Raw genomic sequence first — 18,533 nt, 5'->3', positions numbered from 1 at the left:
ACTGCTAAGCATGTACCAAGTTTTTGATAATAATGGTGCGCCTTTTGTATTCATTGCTTTAATGTTCTGTAGAATATTTCTCCTGTTCTGTGGAAATGCTCAATCTTAACCACCACAGGTAAATTTTTGTAACTGAGTAAACCTGTAGACGTACAGATGACTCGAAAATTCTTACATATGTTACCAGTTCACTCTTTTCCTCAGGTTCTCGCTGAAACTAGAAGATAAACTTGCTAGTCAGTGATCTACATTATAAGACGTGACATTTGTGGGCCAGGGTGTTCCATTCTGGGGCTGCAGAAACTTACATGAGTCTTGAGTGTTTTCTTTAGGTTTGTATAGCATAGACAGCATTCTGGAGTATAGTTCAAGTAGTTTCTACTAATGATTATGCAAATTTTGACACGTGAACAATTTAATAGCACTTTGTTGGGAGGGGATCCCATCTTTTGTTATTTGGCTAAAGGAAGAAATCTTGAAGCATGGTGGATGACATGATGAAATTTAATTATTTGTTCTTTGTTTACTTTGGTGGTGTGGAGATCTTATGCTAAAATATTAGTCTATCAAAACTTGAGGACATTTACATTATATTCTGTTGGTTCCTGTTGTTGGACATAACTAACTGGAGTCAACTATGATATTGCAGACACAGAATCTGAAATAGATATGCAGAAGCCAGAACTACATGCCCTTGAGGTAGAAGAGGCAGGTCACGCGATATCTGCAGCATCCCGATTACTTACAAGACTGCTGGACTTTGAGCAATTTTGTCATAAAGTAAATGCACCTCATTTCACAAAGTTGCTGCGGAAGGTTCTCAAATCCGATGTCCCTCTTTACCACAAAGACTGGGTTGCTGCCTGTCTTGTGAAGCTCAGCTATCTCTCTTGTCGAAATTTTGACTATGATAATCCGATCAACTTAGAGGTAACTCTTTACGAGACGATCCCAAGGCTGATAGAACAGATCAAGACCTCGGTGTATTCACCTGAAGTACAAGAGGCTTCTGTTGTAGAACTCAACAGAATAATCTCTGAAGAGGTGGTGAATTACACTAGAGCGGTAGCTGCAGAGGGAGGGATATTTCCATTGGTGAAGCTGCTTGAAAATGGCAGCGAGCGAGCTGTTGAAGCAGCTCTGGCAATACTGTATAATTTGAGTATGGACAGTGAGAATCATGCTGCAATTATAGCTGCAAGAGCTGTGCCAATTTTGAGAAGACTTGTACTAGCTCAAAGGTCACATTGGATGCGAGCTCTGAGATTGCTTAGGACATTACCTACATGACCAATTCAGCTAAATCCTTTCTGACAGTTGTAAAATAAAAATATTGAGCTCATCTTGTCAGTCGTTTATTAAGCCTTCTTTATGCAAAATCCTGTATTTAGTCTTCAAGGTAATTTCTTCTGTGAATTGAGCCAATAACAAGTAACTAGAGCTATATTTCTAATAAAAAGAGAGGTAATTTCATCTGTGAATTGAGCCAATAACAAGTAACTAGTGCTATATTTCTAATAAAAAGAGAGATGTGGCATCATTGACTCTTTAAGTTTTGGGTTATTAGTGCGTGTTGGGTGGCCTACTTCGTCCAGCGGACTATAATTTTCTTTCGAACTGCACAACTAGATAAACTAGTTCTTATGGGTGTTTGCTTTGATATTGTAAGAATTGCTGTTAGTTCCTAATTTAATGAGTAACAATGACTACAAAAGAATGTAGTAAGAATTAAGTTAATAATTATAACAAGCACCTCAATTTCATCTTTAGCCAAATTTCGTGCTACTAGATACGAAGAATAGAAAAGAGATTATTACTCTTTTTATAATTATTGAATTAGGCCCAGACTAATTTTATCAAACCCATAATTTACTAAGTGTTGAGTTCATGGATGGGTGCACTCTATTGGCCAAATCCATTGTATATAACTCGGATTTTCCGTTTCTCTACTTGAAGGTGTATCTTGGGAAAATGTTTTCCCAAGCAGGATCGTACACAGAATTCCCTCTATTATGCAATACTCCTTCCGGGTCAAAAGAAGTGTCTACTTGGCTTTTCGTACATCCTTTAATAAAATATTAACTCGTAGAAAAAACAATTAGGTATTTTGATTAAACTACTCTTAATTAAATCCTACCTAATCAATATAGTTTTTTTATTACATAAAAACTCATTTATCTAAATAGGGGTAAATTTGGAAGACAATAATTAATGCCTTCTTGATTATGTGAGTGGATATTTTATTTTGAACCAAAATAAAAAGATTAAGTGGACACTTATTTTGAACCGGGGGAGGAGTAATAATAATATATGCAGTACTCCCTTCGTCCATGTTTACTTATCCGTGTTTGATTTTTTACACTCCTTAAGAAGCAATAAAAATGATAATTTTACTATATCACCACTAATTATTAATAAGTCATCTCATTCTTTGAAAAATGAGTTGGAAATACTATTTAATAATAAGAGTAAATAGATATTTTTCAATCTGCACAAGTACAAATGAACGTCTAATTTTAGTACAGTGAATAAGTAAAAGTTTATATAAAAAAACAAAAGCCACTAATAGTGCGAAGCAGGCTTATCCCAAGAAAGAACAGATATTTTGGAGGATTTGCTCCCAAAGATATTTAAGTACTAGTGTGTAGATATGATAAGAAGAAGAAGAAAAGTGTAGAGATAGTCCAAAATGGTTGGAGTGAAGTGCATCTCCATGGCTAAGGTTTACACACTTCATGCATCTTCATCTCTACCCACAGACCCTTCACCTACACCTTCACCTTTAGTTCCTCCTAAGTTAAAACCTCTATCCCTCAAAAGCCAAACAACACTTGAGAAGAAGAAGAAGAAGCAAAATCAAAGGCAACTCTCAGTTGCAGAGATTGAAAGAGCCATTGGTGCTGGCATTTTCAGAGACAGAGATACCACCAGGCAATCTCAATATAATAGACCCCCCTCCCCCCCTTACTTTATCAGACATACTACAGTTTTTGCTCATTTTTCTTTTTGGTTTGTTAAGGGATGCAAAGGAGAACAAGACTTTGTTTGATTCAATTTTGTCGAATTCAGTTGGGGAGAATGAAGGGGATGTGGAGAAGAAGCTAAGACAAACTGGTGAATGGCTTATAGATAAAACTGAAAACACATCTGCTTCTGCTGGTAATTAAAAGTCCCTTTTATAATCTCATAGTACTATTACTTCCTTCTAGTATTAAATAAGTACTCAACAATTTTGTCACAGGAAAACAGATTTTAGTTGCTGTGTTTCAATGGATTCTACCAATGTGGATTCTTGCATTTCTAGTGGCTTCTGGGTTGGTCAACCTACCATTTAGCACCCTACTTCTTGATGACTTGCTTTTGTAAAAAATTATCATATCTGTTTCAACTTTTGTTTTTATAAATAAGTGGAGTATAATACAAGTACTACTTTTTTTTTTTTTTTTTTGCAAAAAATAAAGAGGAAATTTGGCCCATAGACTGCTTAACAACTGAATAATAAATTGAAAAAAATGTAGTGGAAGCTAATACTAAAAAAATTATAAGAGAAGCAGAATTGTTATCTGTATGCTGAAGTGTCCCTCTGAGGTCCCATAAAATTGGAAAAATTACAGGGTTATCGCCAATCATATAATTTACTAATAGTAATCACTTTTACCTCTGGCAGAATTCTCATTTCTGGTATAATGTGAAGAGAATGCGTTGAGAATTGTGATTCTACATACATTCGATTTCTTTGCACTATTGTGTACGTTTCTCACAAATCCATGTCGAAAATGATTGCTTACGTCCAAAACTCGTCCTAAAAAAGATAAGCGGTTGTTGCAATTAAATCTACTTTAAATCCACAAAGACTTGTGTTAGTTTTCGCTGATTGATTTCCTTAATTTCTAACACTCAAACAATTCAAATATAAAAGGTTAAACGTTGATTGTAATCTGAATATTATAACTAACAATTAAAGATTAATTAAAATGACTAACTAAATTAAACAAATAATTAACCAAATTAAATAAAGAGCATTCGGTGAGTAAAAGACTTAGGATAATAAATTTATCAATTACCTTAGGATAATAATTTTTTCAATTACCGCACTAACCAATGGCACTCTCTACTTAGTTTACGTTTAATTATAGTCTGTCAATCACAATACATAGGGTTATCACTAGTTCCTTTCGAAAATCTAACGATAATTCTTAGAACGCTCTCCCAAGCATAAATGGATACTTTAACGGCTCGTCTAGATTGCAATAAGGGTCGAGGATTCCTTGTCGACACCTTTAATCTATCTCTTAGATCCCTCTATAGGTTGGAATGTTGTTTAACTAACTCTAATCTAAAAATCCTCTGAGATAATTCAAGAATAAAAGGACGTGAATGGTTAATGGCTTGTCAACTAATTCTCAATCAAATGCAATTAAACAAACAAAAATAATAAAACTTCAATAAAGAAGAACGAGATCAAATAAAAATACAAGTAACAGTTCTATCAAACTCCTAGAAAAGGAGTTTAATTACTCATAATCATGAATAACAACTCAAAATTCATACAAAAAAGGTGAAAAGTTAAAAACAATGAAAGATTGAAGTAAAACTCTTAAGGTCCTCACCTCCAAACTCTAGTCATCCTCGTGCTCTTCGTAGGTCAAGAGTTACCTCAAAATCGTGTTCTCGTATATTTATATTGTGTAGAAATGCCCTTAGATGAACCAAAGCAGGATCGCATAGGCCAAAATTAAGTCTGGAATGACGTGCCACAAGGCTTAAGGCACGTCGTGCCAAGAGGCTTTTCCTGATCCCAGAAATAAATAAATAAACAAGAGAAGCAGAGTTGTAATCTGTAGGCTTAAGTGTCCCTCTGAGGTCCCATAATATTGGAATAATGCATAGTGGTAGACTCTAGTGTTAAAGATGCAGTCTATATTATTTTTTGGTAAAGGAACATTTTATTGATACCAAAATAATATTTACAAAGCCAAATAGGAACAGACCACCTATTTCTAAGATAAAAACGTACAACTATCTGAGGTAAACAGTTGACAACTTCCTAGTCTATCCGAAACTATCAAAATTCAATTGCATCGAAATACATGATAAACCAGAAAGAAAAAAAAAGAAAAGAATACCAACCAACAATGCACAGATTGGTAAAAAAACAAAGCAGCAACTTCATGGCATGCTGTTCAAGCTATCCAGTGCTGTTTTCTATTTCTGCAAGCCTCTGCCTCTAATGTGGATGGGGATTGCTATCTCTCTGCATGTTTTGTCATTCTGGAAGTGACTTGATTGGAATCTTAGATTGTTTTTTTTCTTTCTCACACCACCATAGCAAAAACACAGCTTACAATTGCACCTCTACCAATCCTTTTCGTTGCCCACCTACATGCCCATTGAAGCTCCTCCTGCCATCTCCCAATGGATCTTTAGAATCCCAACCATAATAATAATCTGCTCCACAAGCCATTAGTAATGGGACAAGAAAACAATAAATGATCTATAGTTTGTACTGCTGCATCACAGAACACGCAATCCATTGGGACATGAATTTCAAATCTAAGCAATCAATCAACAGTAGTCAATTTCCTCCATGCAGCCAACCATAAAATGAATTTGTGTCTAGGGTGGATATTCTGGTGAAGTGAAATACTCTTCCAGGTTACCTTTTGGTAATGTGGCATAAGGTGAGTATAAAGCAGCTTGATAGAAATTTGCCATGAATTGCCATAGAATTGAGTCTTGTAGTAAGTCACCCCCGCGAGGAGCTTGCCTATACCATGTATTTCCTTGATTACAGTTTTTTCCTCATTACCCAGGTTACATTTGCTGGTATAGTGCAAGTTTCCACGGTCTCACCCTTCATGTAGTACTCATGCAGCCATTTGATCCATACGTAATCCTTTTTTTGCATTGACAGCTCAAAGTTGCTTCAGAATAACACCATGATTCCAATGTTGTAAGATTAGTATGTTCTGACCTGCAACAGCTCTTGGTAAGCACATCTTGTCGTAAGAGACGAGATTTCCTTGAGGTGATAGTTGATCCTGTCCAAAGGAATGTTCTGCAAATGCTGTCAATCATCTTGAATATCTTTTTCGGTATAACAAATATTTGTGCTCAACATGTTCGAATATCAAAAATCACTGATTTTATCAATTGAATTCTTCCAGCATAGGACAAGGGCTTAGCTGACCAATATCTGATCCTCTCTATAACTTTCTCCACTCAAGGCAAACATTGAGAAATTGTGAGCTTTTTAGAGGATAAAGGAACTTCCAAGTACTTGAATGGAATTTTCCCCTCCCTGTAGCCAAATATGGCTAGTATATCTTGCTTCAAAGCTGGGGAAACACCAGACATGTATATAGAGCTCTTATGAATATTGGCCTCAAGAACGGAAGCAACTGAAAATCTCTGAACTTCCCCTTGCATAATTGAATTGATTTTAATTCTGCTTTGCAAGACATTAGCATATCATCTGCAAAATAGCTATGCACTACACTCATTTTCTTTCACCTTGGGTGGAATTTGAAATCCTTTTGCAGTTTTAATAATGAAAGTTCCCTTTGGAGGTATTCTATAGCAATCACAAAGAGATTAGGGTACATAGGATATCCTAGTCTAATCCATCTTTTTCCCTAAAAGGATTTGGACAGACCACCATTAATTAAGGCCAAGGAATAAGAAAAAGTAGAAATGCACTCCATTACCCAAAGGATAAATTTGTATGGGAATCCCAGTGCAAGCGTGCTTTTCAAGAAGCTCAATTCAATGGAGTCATAAGCCTTCCTAAGATCTACCTGCATAACACATATACAAGAAAGACCTTTCTTGAAATACCATTTTCAACACCTCATGAATAAGAGTATATTATCAATGATACTCCCACGCTCAATGAATGCAGACTGTGAAGGACTAACTATAAGACTAATAATCTTTTTAATCCTATTTGTTAAGACTTTGGTTGGTGCAACATGCTATAGGTCTATAGTATTTAACACGAGGAAGTGTAGGAATTTTAGGCACAAGGGTAACAACAGTGCAACTATAAGCTCTGAGTAGCTTTCCAGTTACAAAGAATTATTTAACAGCACTAATAGCATCATCTTTAATCCATGTCCAGTTTTGTGTGAAAAATTGAACTGGAAATCATAGTCGCTATCCCAACGGCCCATTTGGTGAGTTATCCTAAGAGTTTTGACTTGTGAAGGATACTCTATAATGGGAAAGTTTTGATAATAGAAATAGGGTGACACTGAAAGTAAGGCCTAAGCTTACAGGAAACTATTATTAGTGCCAAGACTAATTTTTCAAAGTATGTATTCTAATTTCTATGTCTAAAAGTGTCTTACTAACATGATATATTAGATTTTGTGTACCTTTGTCTTCTTGGACAAGATGGTACATACCGATACTTCTGAAACTGCAATGTGACTAATAACTGTTCTCCATCTTAGGGTTTCACGAACAACGGTGGATTAGGTAAATAACTCTCCAGGTCTCTTGGAGCTTGCTTGTAATGACCCGTACTTTCGAGATAAGATTAGAAGTTTTCATCGTGCTAAGTAGGCCATGTTTCTTATGTATGAGCTATAACATCTAAAGGTTATGAAGGTATGCCAATTCCATATTATTGGTCTTAGGAATCGACTCTGAGTTACGTTGTGTGTTTAAGTATCAATACTCCATTTAGTTGTTCCACTCGTAGAATCAAACTTCTAGAGTATGGTGATGGTCTTATAGTGTTTTCTGTAAGATGAATCATATCAATAGCCTCAGATGATCTTTGAGGAGTTATAGTTCATAGTTCATATTTAAGATGAATTATAACAAGCTTCCAGAGTCATAATCATTGGATCATAGTATTTCACTTAAGATAAATCATATCAAAATAGATGTTCCAAGTCTTCTATGAGGATAAGATTATTCGGGTGATATTGTGATATGTCATAGACCTTTTATTCATATAAAGGATCGTTTAATTCTCATCGTTAAAAGTGTAAGGATTATCAAAGTACGTCAGTTCCAGGTTATTGATTTCATGAGTCGGATTAGAACCATGTCATGGAAGTACAAATCGACATTTCATTAAGATATCCCATTCCTAGGATCGAGTTTCTAAAGTATAGTTAAAGGGTTATAGATCGTTGCCTAAGATGAATGATATCGATGGCTTCCAAGGTATTGTTGAGGGGTTATAGATTGTTACGTAAGATGAATTATATTAATAACTTTCAGGTGTTTATCGTTGAGTTGTAGTTCGTGTGTAAGCTGAATCATATTGATAGTTTATGAATTACTGTTAATAGATTATAGACGGTTACTTAAGATGAATCATGTTGATAGTTTTCCGGTGACTGATGATGGGGTATAGTTCCTACTTAAGATTAATCATGATGATAGTTTCTAGGTTACTATTATTGGGTTATAGATCGTAATGTAAGATGAATCATGTGAATAGCTTCAGATGTTCATCCACGGGTTATAGGTCCTATTGCAGATGAATTATATGGATGGTTTCCAAGTATCGTTAATGGATTATAGGCACGCACTTAAGGTGAATCATACCGATAGCTTCCAAGATTACCATGAATGGGTTGTAGTACCTTACCTAAGGTGAATCGAATTGAAATAGTCGCTCTAAATAGTCGCTCTAAGTCGTTTATGAGGGTAAGATCATTCGGGGAACTAATGTATAGGCTGTAAAAGCATCGAAGCAGCATCATAGAGCAGTAAGTACATATGTCCATATAGTATTCATCGATGCGAAGTCCTTCCACGTGCTTCTTTATCTATATGAACTAGTATTAGTACCCACGCGATGCGCGGTCGGTTATCAAAAGAAACTAACTGTAGAAAATTATTATATTATTTGTTTGATATAAAAATAAATTTATCATATTCCGCTGACATATTTAAAAACAATAAATTTGTAAAATATTAAAAAATAACTGTTAATATACTATATTTAACGTCATCAATTATGTAGAACTTAAATATAAGTATGTATTAAAAATATAAATGCACACTTAATATCCTATCACGATTGTAATTACTTTAGACGTTTTGATATGAAAATAAATAATGTATTTTATTATATCCAATTGAGATATTTTAAGAAAATAAATTATGACATTAAAAAATAATTTTCTATATCATAGCTGACTTATACATTTGTTTGCTTAATCTGTTGACCTAGGAACATAGTTTTTATCTTTCACATCAAGTTCAAAATAATCTTTGAATTCAAATTCCCAAAAAAAGAATATTCAATAAAAAAAAAATTATGTTTCATCAACAATTCAAAAGCTAATACTTAATCTTATTATATTGCCTATTAATATTTTCAAAAAAATTGTCATGTCACATTTTATCATTATTAGCTCGTTACTTGGCATAATATCCTTAATCTACTCTCCTTTAGTCATACTTTTCAATTTTACCTTCTTAACACTAACCTCCTGAGTAATTTGCGATATATTTATCTCCCTTATTTTGATTTTTTAATGATATTGACTCTTTTCAGTAATCAAAGTTTTAAGATAATATTTGATAGTTTTAAATAATTTAGATAATAAGATAATAAATTTGGTTGAAACCTGGATTTATGTAATGAATTTATCTACATTAAGATTTTATATTGGAATATTAATATGTGATCTAATATATAAACGAACATAACTAAATTTGATAGAATTTAGGCTTTACCTATATATCTGTGATAATATTTTTTAACCTGAATCTTTATGAAACTTTCTTTTCATGTTCTTCAAATTCAAAAAATTTATTTTAATAGAATATATATTTCTAATATCATAAAAAATTATTTTTCAACTAAAATTAAATATATTGTTACATAACCTGTTAAACATTATCCCATAAAGCGCCACATGAGAATTGTTATTCTAATATTACATGCGATAAGCAATTACATTTTCTTCTTTTTGTTTTAAACTGAATCTGGTTTAAATTTTAATTAATTTTTTTGGTAATTAGGAAATCTTCATATCCCTTTCACACAATATACATGTTGGATTGACTTCTACACCTCACTTTATTAGTCTATTCTTTGTGTATAATAATTTGCACTGTACTGCCAAGTAAAGGACGAAGATCCACATGAGATGCCTTCATGAGAATTTAAATTTTATATTTTAAATATGTTGCTTAAATTTTTTAATTGTTTAATTCTTTTATTCTTAGATTTATTGTTTAAGATTTCAATTACATAATATATATATATATATATATATATATATATATATAGAGCATGACTTTTTCTCATCCTTTATTAGTCTCACGCCTCACACTATCTATATTTTCATCCCTTTACACATTATTGTTCCTACTATGACATTTTGAGTTTGCTTTTTTCATTCAGTATTTTATCTATAATTCGAAAAGTGGCATATGAGATCTAAATTGTAAGGATTAATACTTCAATTTATTTGAATAAAACGCAAGAACCCATCAAAATTAGTTCAGGATTCTTCCGAACCATCATATTAGCAAGATCCAATATATCTTCTTAATGTTCTTCAATATTTGAGATAGACTTTTCAAAATATCTACATGATCCACAGATCTCATTAAGTTGCTCCTTCCATTTCCTATCAAGCTCTAATGTTTTCCTATCTCATGCACACAACCACCTCCTATGATTTTCTATCCATTTCTTTGCTACTCAATGTACCTATTGTTTGAACCCTTAATTTTTTTCTCCTCCCCCCCCCCCCCCTCTCCAAACATGATTGCATCAAATAAAGATCATCTCCAATACATACTGTGAAAGTATCCTACCCACCAGCCACAATTAATCCATTCAAATGCCCGACAAGCAATATCGTCGACTCCATCATGAAGTGTATTCAAAGAATTTATTGCGTTGAATAGATTAATGCTTTGAACCACCAAGGCTAATTTGTTTAGCAACACAAAGTGTACTTGAGGTCTCTGCAATTTTAACTTCGGAGACAAAAGTAAAAAACAAAAACAAAAACAAATACTAACCGAGAAATAAAGCTAAAACAAATAAGGCACGTAATATATAAACTTTATGAAAAATTAATATATTGTATTTCATAAATGAGTTAATGAATTTTAGACCCAAATAAACATTCATATATATGTGCAAGGAACATTTGATGACGAACTGGCTCACCTGCATTCCAAATTACATGCATAGATTTCTGTCAAATTAGGCATTGAGCCTAACTCACACCCCAAAAGCTAGCTCAAAGAAAGGAGGATTATACAAGCCTTATAAGGAGCCAAGGATTTTCGTTCGTCACTGATGTGGCATATTCTCATCACCCCTCACGCCCAAATCCGGACATTTTTTTTATCCGGGGTCTATTGTCCGATCTGGAGCGTGCACATTCATAGACCAGCAGCATTTCTCCACCCCCATCAGTCTGGGACCGGTCAATTGGTTCGAGGGCATGCTGCCCCCTTTTTTTTTTAGGGGGGGGGGGGCAGTTGGGCATCAGATCGGGCCTGTCACGCCCTAAATCTGGAGAGGCGTGGCTGGCACCCGACACGAGCGAACCACTCTGAACATATAATTCTGGAGGGGTGACCCTCAACTTAGATCGACAAGTCCTACCTACAAACAGACAATACCAACAGGGTCGCATCCTGAATATTTGTATAACTACTGTAACGATTTGTTTGACCATTATAGCACTTTTGACCCATTTACCCCCGTTGACTTTTTTGGAGCCCTATTAGTACGATTTTAACCCGCGGGGATGGGTGGTACAGTTCCTGGAGGGATTGGGCTAGATTTATGATGACTTTTGTGAAATTGAACCTTAAAGTGAAAAACGTTTGACCAATAGTTGAATCTTGGGTACGCAGACCTTTTTTGAAAATCCATCGATTCTTAGAGGTTCGGATGGTCCTTTGTGAAATGGTGGGATATTTGGTTCAGTTCCCAAGGCACTTGGGAATGTTTCAGGTTATTGGTTAGAAGGTTGTATTTGGCCATTGAGTGTTGACCCGGTCAAACAGACTTCCGTTGAGAATTTCGAGACCGCGAGTGAGTTCGTAGCGTGTTTTTATGTATGAATGTATGTCTGGTTTGTATCTGGGAGGTCTCGGGTGATTGTCAGGTTTCGGGATTGGATTGGTGAAAGACCAGACAAAATTCTAGTGTCAGTTGTCCGCTGTAGCGGCGCCAGATCCGCTATAGAAGACCCGCTATAGTGAGGTCTTAGTCCGCTATAGTGCGATGATGGGCTACGATTGGGGTGCCACAGCGGATGAGAGTAGCGAGCCCGCTGTAGCGGACTCGTGACCGCTGCAGCGAGGTGGCGTGTTCCAGAATTCATTAAATGCTAGGATAAAACCCTTATTAACTCTCTATCACTTCATTTATTACTTCCAAAGAATTTTGAGGCGAATTGAAGGGTTCTTGGCTGATTCTCTATTTTGGTAAGTCTCCTAACCTAGAATTCATTACCTTATCTTCGCTAAGCTTGAATCTAGGCTAGAAATCCATTAGAATCTAAGAGGAATGATGGGTGTTGTTGATTATTTCATGAAATGAGTTCTAGTCTTTCTAAATGGAAATTGTTGGTGGATTTGACTAATCTAATCATAGAATTTGATGATTTCATAGCTAATAGGCTTGAATCTTTCATTTATGTTAATTAATTTGAATGCTGGAAATTTAAAATTAGGGTTCATACACAAATTGGGGGTTTTCACTTGAATATCGAAATTAGCCAATTCTTGAGTTATATTAGCAATTGGTTAGTAGGATTGAACTCCTAGAACGTTGAATTGCATATTTCACTTTCGAAATACCCGTTTTACCCTTGTGGCCCCATTTTCTCTTTCTCCATAGTTGATTTTGATTCGAAGGATAAGTTTAGCAATATGGGTGTTGTTCTTCCTTATTTCTAATCTAGAACTCAATTATGAATAGACTTTGAGTATTTGGAGGTGCTACAAAAGGGCAAGGGAAAGGTGTGATTGTTCGTGGCTCCTGCTCGGCTACCAGGTAGGTTACGATTTAGCTTATGGTTAGACTTCAGTTAGCGAAGCATAAGTAGAGTTAGTGATTGTTGGAGAAAGCATGTTACGCCTTCGGGTATGAAATTGGGATGGATTACTTAGGTTGGTTTTGTTGTTTGATTGTGGCTTGTTGCCTTGTTGTGATCTATTGACTTGTTGCCACGGTTGTGATACTAGACTTGATATTGATAGATTATTGTGATATGTGTCCATGTGTGGCACCATTGATATTGATAGATTCTTCTGATATGTGTCCATGTGTGGCACTATTGATATTAACAGGTTCTTGTGATATGTGTCCATGTGTGGCACCGTTGATATTGATAGATTCTTGTGATATGTGTCCATGTGTGGCACCATTGATATTGATAGATTCTCTTAACATTGTTATCATTCATGCATTAATACTCATACATTTGGATCGGGTTGCGCGCCGCAACATATTTTCTACTTATATGGGATCGGGTTGCGTGCCGCAACATATATGTTAAACTTATTTTGGATCGGGTTGCACGTTACGCAGTAGGTACATGGACTTCGCTGCTTCCCCATGGGTCATGACTATTGAGGCATGGAGGTATTCCGTATGGAGCGTGTGTATCATTGCATTTCATATGCATTCATCATTATCATCTCATTTGCACTTATTTATCGGATTCGTGGCTCGTAATGGTAGTCGTGATTACTTGAGAAATTGTGGGAAACTCGGGAGACTTGTGTTTAGATGCTTCACCATAGGCTATGATCCGGCTTGTTGATATTTCTGGACTTGTGATACTATTTTGGATTGTGTTGATTGATACTAGATTGTGAGCATGATTATCTTTCAGTCTCTTCTTTATATATGTTAGATAACTGTTGCCGGCCTATGATACCTACCAGTATATAGCGTTTGTACTGATGCTACCTTACTGCATTCTTTTATGAGTGTAGAGTACGTGACAGGGTCGACTTTCTCTCCTCGTGGCTGATTTCTCGAGGCTTTACTGATGAGCATCCAGGGTGAGCAGATGGACGGATCTGCAGCCCGAATGCCTCATCTTAATTACTTGTCTTATTTTGATAATCTGAGACAGTATTCCATTTTCAGACTTGTATTCATATTCAGATTTGTAGTATTTGTAGTAGTGGCTCTTGTACTGCCTTAGACCAGATTCCTTGGGATTGTTGTATTATTTTCCGCAATTATTCACTTATTCTTATGATTATCTACGTTTGAGACTTATGTTATCTACGTTTGAGACTTATATTATCTATGTTTGAGACTTATGTTTTGGTTGTCTTGATTATTTTATTGCGGTTGAATGAATGATTTGGGAAAGGATTCGCCTACCGAGGTGGGAAATGGTAGGTGCCCGCTCGTTGCCCGATTTGGGACGTGACAAGTTGGTATCAGAGCTCTAGGTTATCTAGTCTATAAGTACAAGAGCATGTCTAGTAGAGTCTTGCGGATGGGTACGATGAGCTCCGTATTTACCTGCGAGATGCTATGAGACATTTATGAAACTTCAAATTCTTTCATTCTATTATGCTACTTTATTCAAATTGGTATATGGAATTTCTGAATTGGTATCTGGTTCATTCCTATTCTCTCACAGATGATGAGAACACGAGCTATGATTGCGGGGACGAGGTGCTCGAGCCAGCTACTGGGGCCGGCACTAGAGGACGAGGATATGCGAGAGTTCGCGACCAAGCTAGAGGCGGTAGGGCTGCACCGGCTAGGGGCAGGGCCCCTGCAGCTAGACAGAGTCAAGCACGATCAGCTTCTCCAGAGCATGTGCCAGAGCGACAGCCAGCGAGGGAGCAGGCAGCCGGGGGAGGTGTGGGGCCAGCCTATACCCATCCCGAGGTCATGTCTGACCCAATTTTCTAGGACACCATGACCAGGATATTTCTTCATCTCGATAGGCAACATGCTGTAGGCAGTGCCACTACACCTGGTGGTGGTTCCAAGACTAGAGCAGGAGTACTAAATCTGCGAGCAGGGGCAGACTATGGGGATGCAGCCCACTACTGCCATAGCCTTACGTATTGACGGTATACCCTCCCCGGGGGGTGTTCTTAGGACAGTAGTAGCCCAGGTTTTGACAGTTGGGGATCAGGATCTTATCACCCAATTTTTGAAGATAGAGCCGCCAAAATTTTTTGGCACCCCTAGCGAGGATTACGAGTTTATCATAGATAAGCATGAGTTGCTTTACAAGATGGACATCGTGGAGTCTCACGGTATGGATTATGTGTCCTTTCGATTTTGCAGAGACGCGAAGACCTGGTGGAGGTGTTTTATTGAGGGCAGACCCATTGGTGCACCTCCACTCACCTAGGCATAGTTTCACCAGGCCTTCTTGGAGAAGTACGTGACGCGAACTTTAAGGGAACAGTGCAGGGATGAGTTCGCCTATTTGCAGCAGAGAGGGATATCTGTGGTAGAGTATGAGGCTAGATTTCTATTTTTGGCTCGATATGCGACCCAGTTGATTTCGACTGAGGCAGAGAGGGTTCGTAGGTTTGTTGGTGGACTTGTGCTTCCACTTCATATTGCTTGTCTCCAGCTTGTGGCCATGGGGTATTCTTTCTAGGCAGTTGTGGATCATGCCGTGAGTGTCGAGTCTGCCAAGGCTTGATCATTTGGAGGGTCTAGTGAGAAGAGGCCTCGTCAAAATAATGGGTATAGTGGTTCTGATTACAGAGGCGGAGGTCAGCCTTTCAGGATCTATCAGTCAGCCCCCAGCCGTCCCATTCAGTCGGCTTTGTAGGCATCTTCTGGTGGCCTATATAGAGAGAGCAGTTATGGGGCCGGGCAGTCTCAGGGAGGTTCCTTCTCTCAACCAGCTGACCGAGGTGGTCCATCCGGTTCCTCGACTTCTGTGCATCAGCCTCTAACACCCAGATCTTGTTATGTTTGTGGTTACCCCAGTCATATCATAAGAGATTGCACCTAATCTATTTAGAGTGGGACTCAGCAGGGTTCCCGATTTAAGACCCTGAGGACTCCGGCATCTTCTGTTAGTCGGGATGGTTCTTTAGCGAGAAGCGGTGCTCATTCAGGCCGCGGTGGTTCTCACTCATCCAGGGGTGGACATTAGTTAGGTAGCGGTGGTTTCCAGGTCTTTCAGGGAGGAGTGCTGTCTGGCCAGAGGGGCCATGGTGGTGCACAGTGTTATGCTTTTCTGGGTAGGACTGAGTCTGAGGCTTCTGATGCTATGATCTCAGGTAACATTTCTATTCGTCACTGAGCAGCTTCAACCTTATTTGATCTCGGTTCTACTTATTCATATATGTGTACTTATCATTTTGTTGGTCGGGATTTGACTTGTGATCGTCTTGGTGTACCTATTCATGTGTCTACTCTGGTTGGAAATTCTGTTGTGGTTGATCGAGTCTATCGGTCTTGCTTAGTTACTTTTATAAGGTATGACAAGTGAGTAGACTTGATGATCTTGGATATGGTAGATTTTGATATTATTTTGGGTATGAGTTGGTTGTCCCTGTACCACACGATCTTGGACTGTCACGTCAAGACAGTCACCTTAGCTATGCATGGGATTCCTAGACTTGAGTGGAGGGGTACTGATGTGCCGTGAAATTATGGCACATGCGATATCTTTTTACGAGAAGTTTTACTTATTTTTAAGCAAGTATGTGTCGTTTTGATGTGTTCTGTTGTTTTTTAGGTAAGTCGAGGAGTTGAAGGACAAGAGCATAGAAATTACATGATTTGGCATTGATATGAAGTTGCACGGGCCGTAACCCTCGCCGTAATTAGGGTTTATTTATTCTTTGTTCTTCATTCATAATTGATTAAAGCCATAAACTTTGCTTAACTTGGAAAAGTGAGTAGGGTTTGGTAGGAATAAATAACAAGAACTCAAGGCTTTAACCCTTGTTTAATAAATTCACTTATGATTAAGAAGAATTTACTTGTCATGAATGAACCATTCTTCATAAACACTCTTTTATATTTGGGAAAATCATAAAGAGAAATAATCTTTAACTGTTGGGAAACATTAGGGATTCATGTATCAAGTTAAGTGCATTCTAATAACGATCCATTAGAAGTATGTCATGATCAATCACCATAGCATACACTTTATCTGAAAGGGGACACAACCTTGGTTTCTTTTACCATATATTACAATCCAAATCAATTAGTAGCAATTAGTCATAAACCACCAATCTTCTAGAAACCCAACGAAATAAGAAATTAGATCTTAAGAAAGTACTCTGCAATTTTAGTAACCTTTTCACACCATATTCCCTGTGGGATTCGACTCCAACCTAGTTGGGTTACTATTTTGACATTGTCTGCTTTACATCATTTAATAGGTGTAATTTGAGAGTATCAAATTTTGGCGCCATTGCCGAGGAATACAGTTTTGAAATTACTAAATAGTTTATGCTTTGCTTAAAGTCTTGTTCTATTCCATCACACCTTGTTTGCCGTCTACTGTGAACCAGGTGATCTGCAGGAGAACAATAACAATAATAGACGTGGAGCTGCTGGTAATAACAGGGTGCAGGAGGTTAATCAAGATTAACAACCAGTTGAGATTGAGAACCCGTTTGCTGATATGTTTGATGAGATTGAATTTACCTCTGCTATTGTTCCACCTCGGGTTACTGTGGCAAACTGCAAGATTCACTCCATTTACCAATTGCTCAAGCTTAAGGGCCAATTTTGGAACTCCACCGGTGATGACCCTCACCAACATTTGAAAAATTTTGTAGGCATATGTGCCCAACATATGCAGCATGTTGTGTCCGATGATGCTATTTAGCTAAGAGTTTTCAAATACTCTTTAGTCGGTGAAGCTAGAGTTTTGTTTGAAAAGTTTCCCTATAACACTATTCATACATGGGCAAAGCTGGTTGTTGTATTTCTCAAAAAGTGGTTCCCTCCGAGCAAGAGAGAAAAAATTCGTGATAAGATTTATGACTTCAAGCAACTACCAGGGGAACAATTATTTGAAGCATGGGAGAGGTTTAAAGAATATCTGCAGAAGTCTCCAAACCATGGTTTTACGGATGATATATTGATGGAGAAGTTCTACAGAGGGCTAGATCCAATGACACAAGTTGTGGCTAACAGTGCAGCTAATGGGTGTTTTATGGATAAGACTTATGTTCGTATCACTCAATTGCTTGATAAGCTTACTACTCACAATAAGGCATGACACTTGAGTGGTACTAGTGTGGCTTATGTAGCTCCAGCGATCCAGAATTTTGTAAAGGAGAATCAAGAGACTCAACAAACTTTAGCTCAGATAGCCACCAATATTTCTTTGCTGACCAAGAGACTTGATAAAAAGGAAGCGAAGAAGGTTAATGTTGTTGAAGAAATTCTGGGAATGCCCAAGGGAATGTACCAAGTTCATGAGGGTCCATATCAAGAAATGCCTCCTATGCAATATGAGGATGCTAACTATATCAATAACTCTCAAGGGGGTTATCAGAGGCAGAATTACCCAGGAGGCTATCAGAATCAGACTCAAAATCAATGGAGTCCTCAATAG

At 37.1% G+C, this 18,533-nt stretch overlaps 2 protein-coding genes and 1 non-coding gene across 5 annotated transcripts in view; 2 read left to right on the top strand and 1 right to left on the bottom strand.

Moving 5' to 3' along the window:
* LOC132045870 (uncharacterized) overlaps window positions 1-1,563 on the top strand; it is a 39,041-nt gene extending 37,478 nt beyond the window's left edge. Inside the window, exons 9-10 of one of the 2 annotated variants that reach the window (XM_059436450.1) lie at window positions 650-1,399; window positions 1,465-1,563. In XM_059436450.1, coding sequence (XP_059292433.1) covers window positions 650-1,290 — 641 coding nt within the window. In that variant the 3' untranslated portion in view covers window positions 1,291-1,399; window positions 1,465-1,563. Of the gene's footprint in view, window positions 1-649 lie in introns of both variants that reach the window. The other variant, XM_059436449.1, reaches the window with a different exon arrangement.
* A 1,006-nt stretch (window positions 1,564-2,569) lies between these two features.
* LOC132045869 (probable NAD(P)H dehydrogenase subunit CRR3, chloroplastic) lies at window positions 2,570-3,438 on the top strand. 2 transcript variants are annotated; one of them, XM_059436448.1, is made up of 3 exons: window positions 2,570-2,931; window positions 3,020-3,159; window positions 3,250-3,438. In XM_059436448.1, exons 1-3 carry the CDS (start codon window positions 2,690-2,692, stop codon window positions 3,333-3,335), a joined length of 468 nt encoding a protein of 155 aa, XP_059292431.1. In that variant the 5' UTR covers window positions 2,570-2,689; the 3' UTR covers window positions 3,336-3,438. The 2 variants fall into 2 exon arrangements, with proteins under 2 accessions (XP_059292431.1, XP_059292430.1); XM_059436447.1 differs by having other exon boundaries at window positions 2,582-2,931; window positions 3,242-3,438.
* A 14,495-nt stretch (window positions 3,439-17,933) lies between these two features.
* Window positions 17,934-18,040, bottom strand: LOC132045872 (small nucleolar RNA R71). The gene has a single exon (XR_009412550.1). It is a non-coding gene; the product is annotated as a small nucleolar RNA R71 (small nucleolar RNA).
* Between the last annotated feature and the right edge of the window lie 493 nt (window positions 18,041-18,533).

This window comes from Lycium ferocissimum, unplaced genomic scaffold (genome assembly GCF_029784015.1).
Source record: "Lycium ferocissimum isolate CSIRO_LF1 unplaced genomic scaffold, AGI_CSIRO_Lferr_CH_V1 ctg8334, whole genome shotgun sequence".
In the NCBI taxonomy this organism is placed as follows: Eukaryota; Viridiplantae; Streptophyta; class Magnoliopsida; order Solanales; family Solanaceae; genus Lycium; species Lycium ferocissimum.
This window is presented reverse-complemented; position numbering and strand designations above follow the sequence as displayed.

What these genes read in the sequence shown, in the direction of transcription:
- LOC132045869 (XM_059436447.1), top strand. Translation starts at nt 2,690, where the DNA reads ATGGTTGGAGTGAAGTGCATCTCCATGGCTAAGGTTTACACACTTCAT. An exon ending in AGAGACAGAGATACCACCAG is followed by an intron (nt 2,932 to 3,019) that starts GCAATCTCAATA and finishes TGGTTTGTTAAG; the next exon opens with GGATGCAAAGGAGAACAAGA. An exon ending in AAACACATCTGCTTCTGCTG is followed by an intron (nt 3,160 to 3,241) that starts GTAATTAAAAGT and finishes ATTTTGTCACAG; the next exon opens with GAAAACAGATTTTAGTTGCT.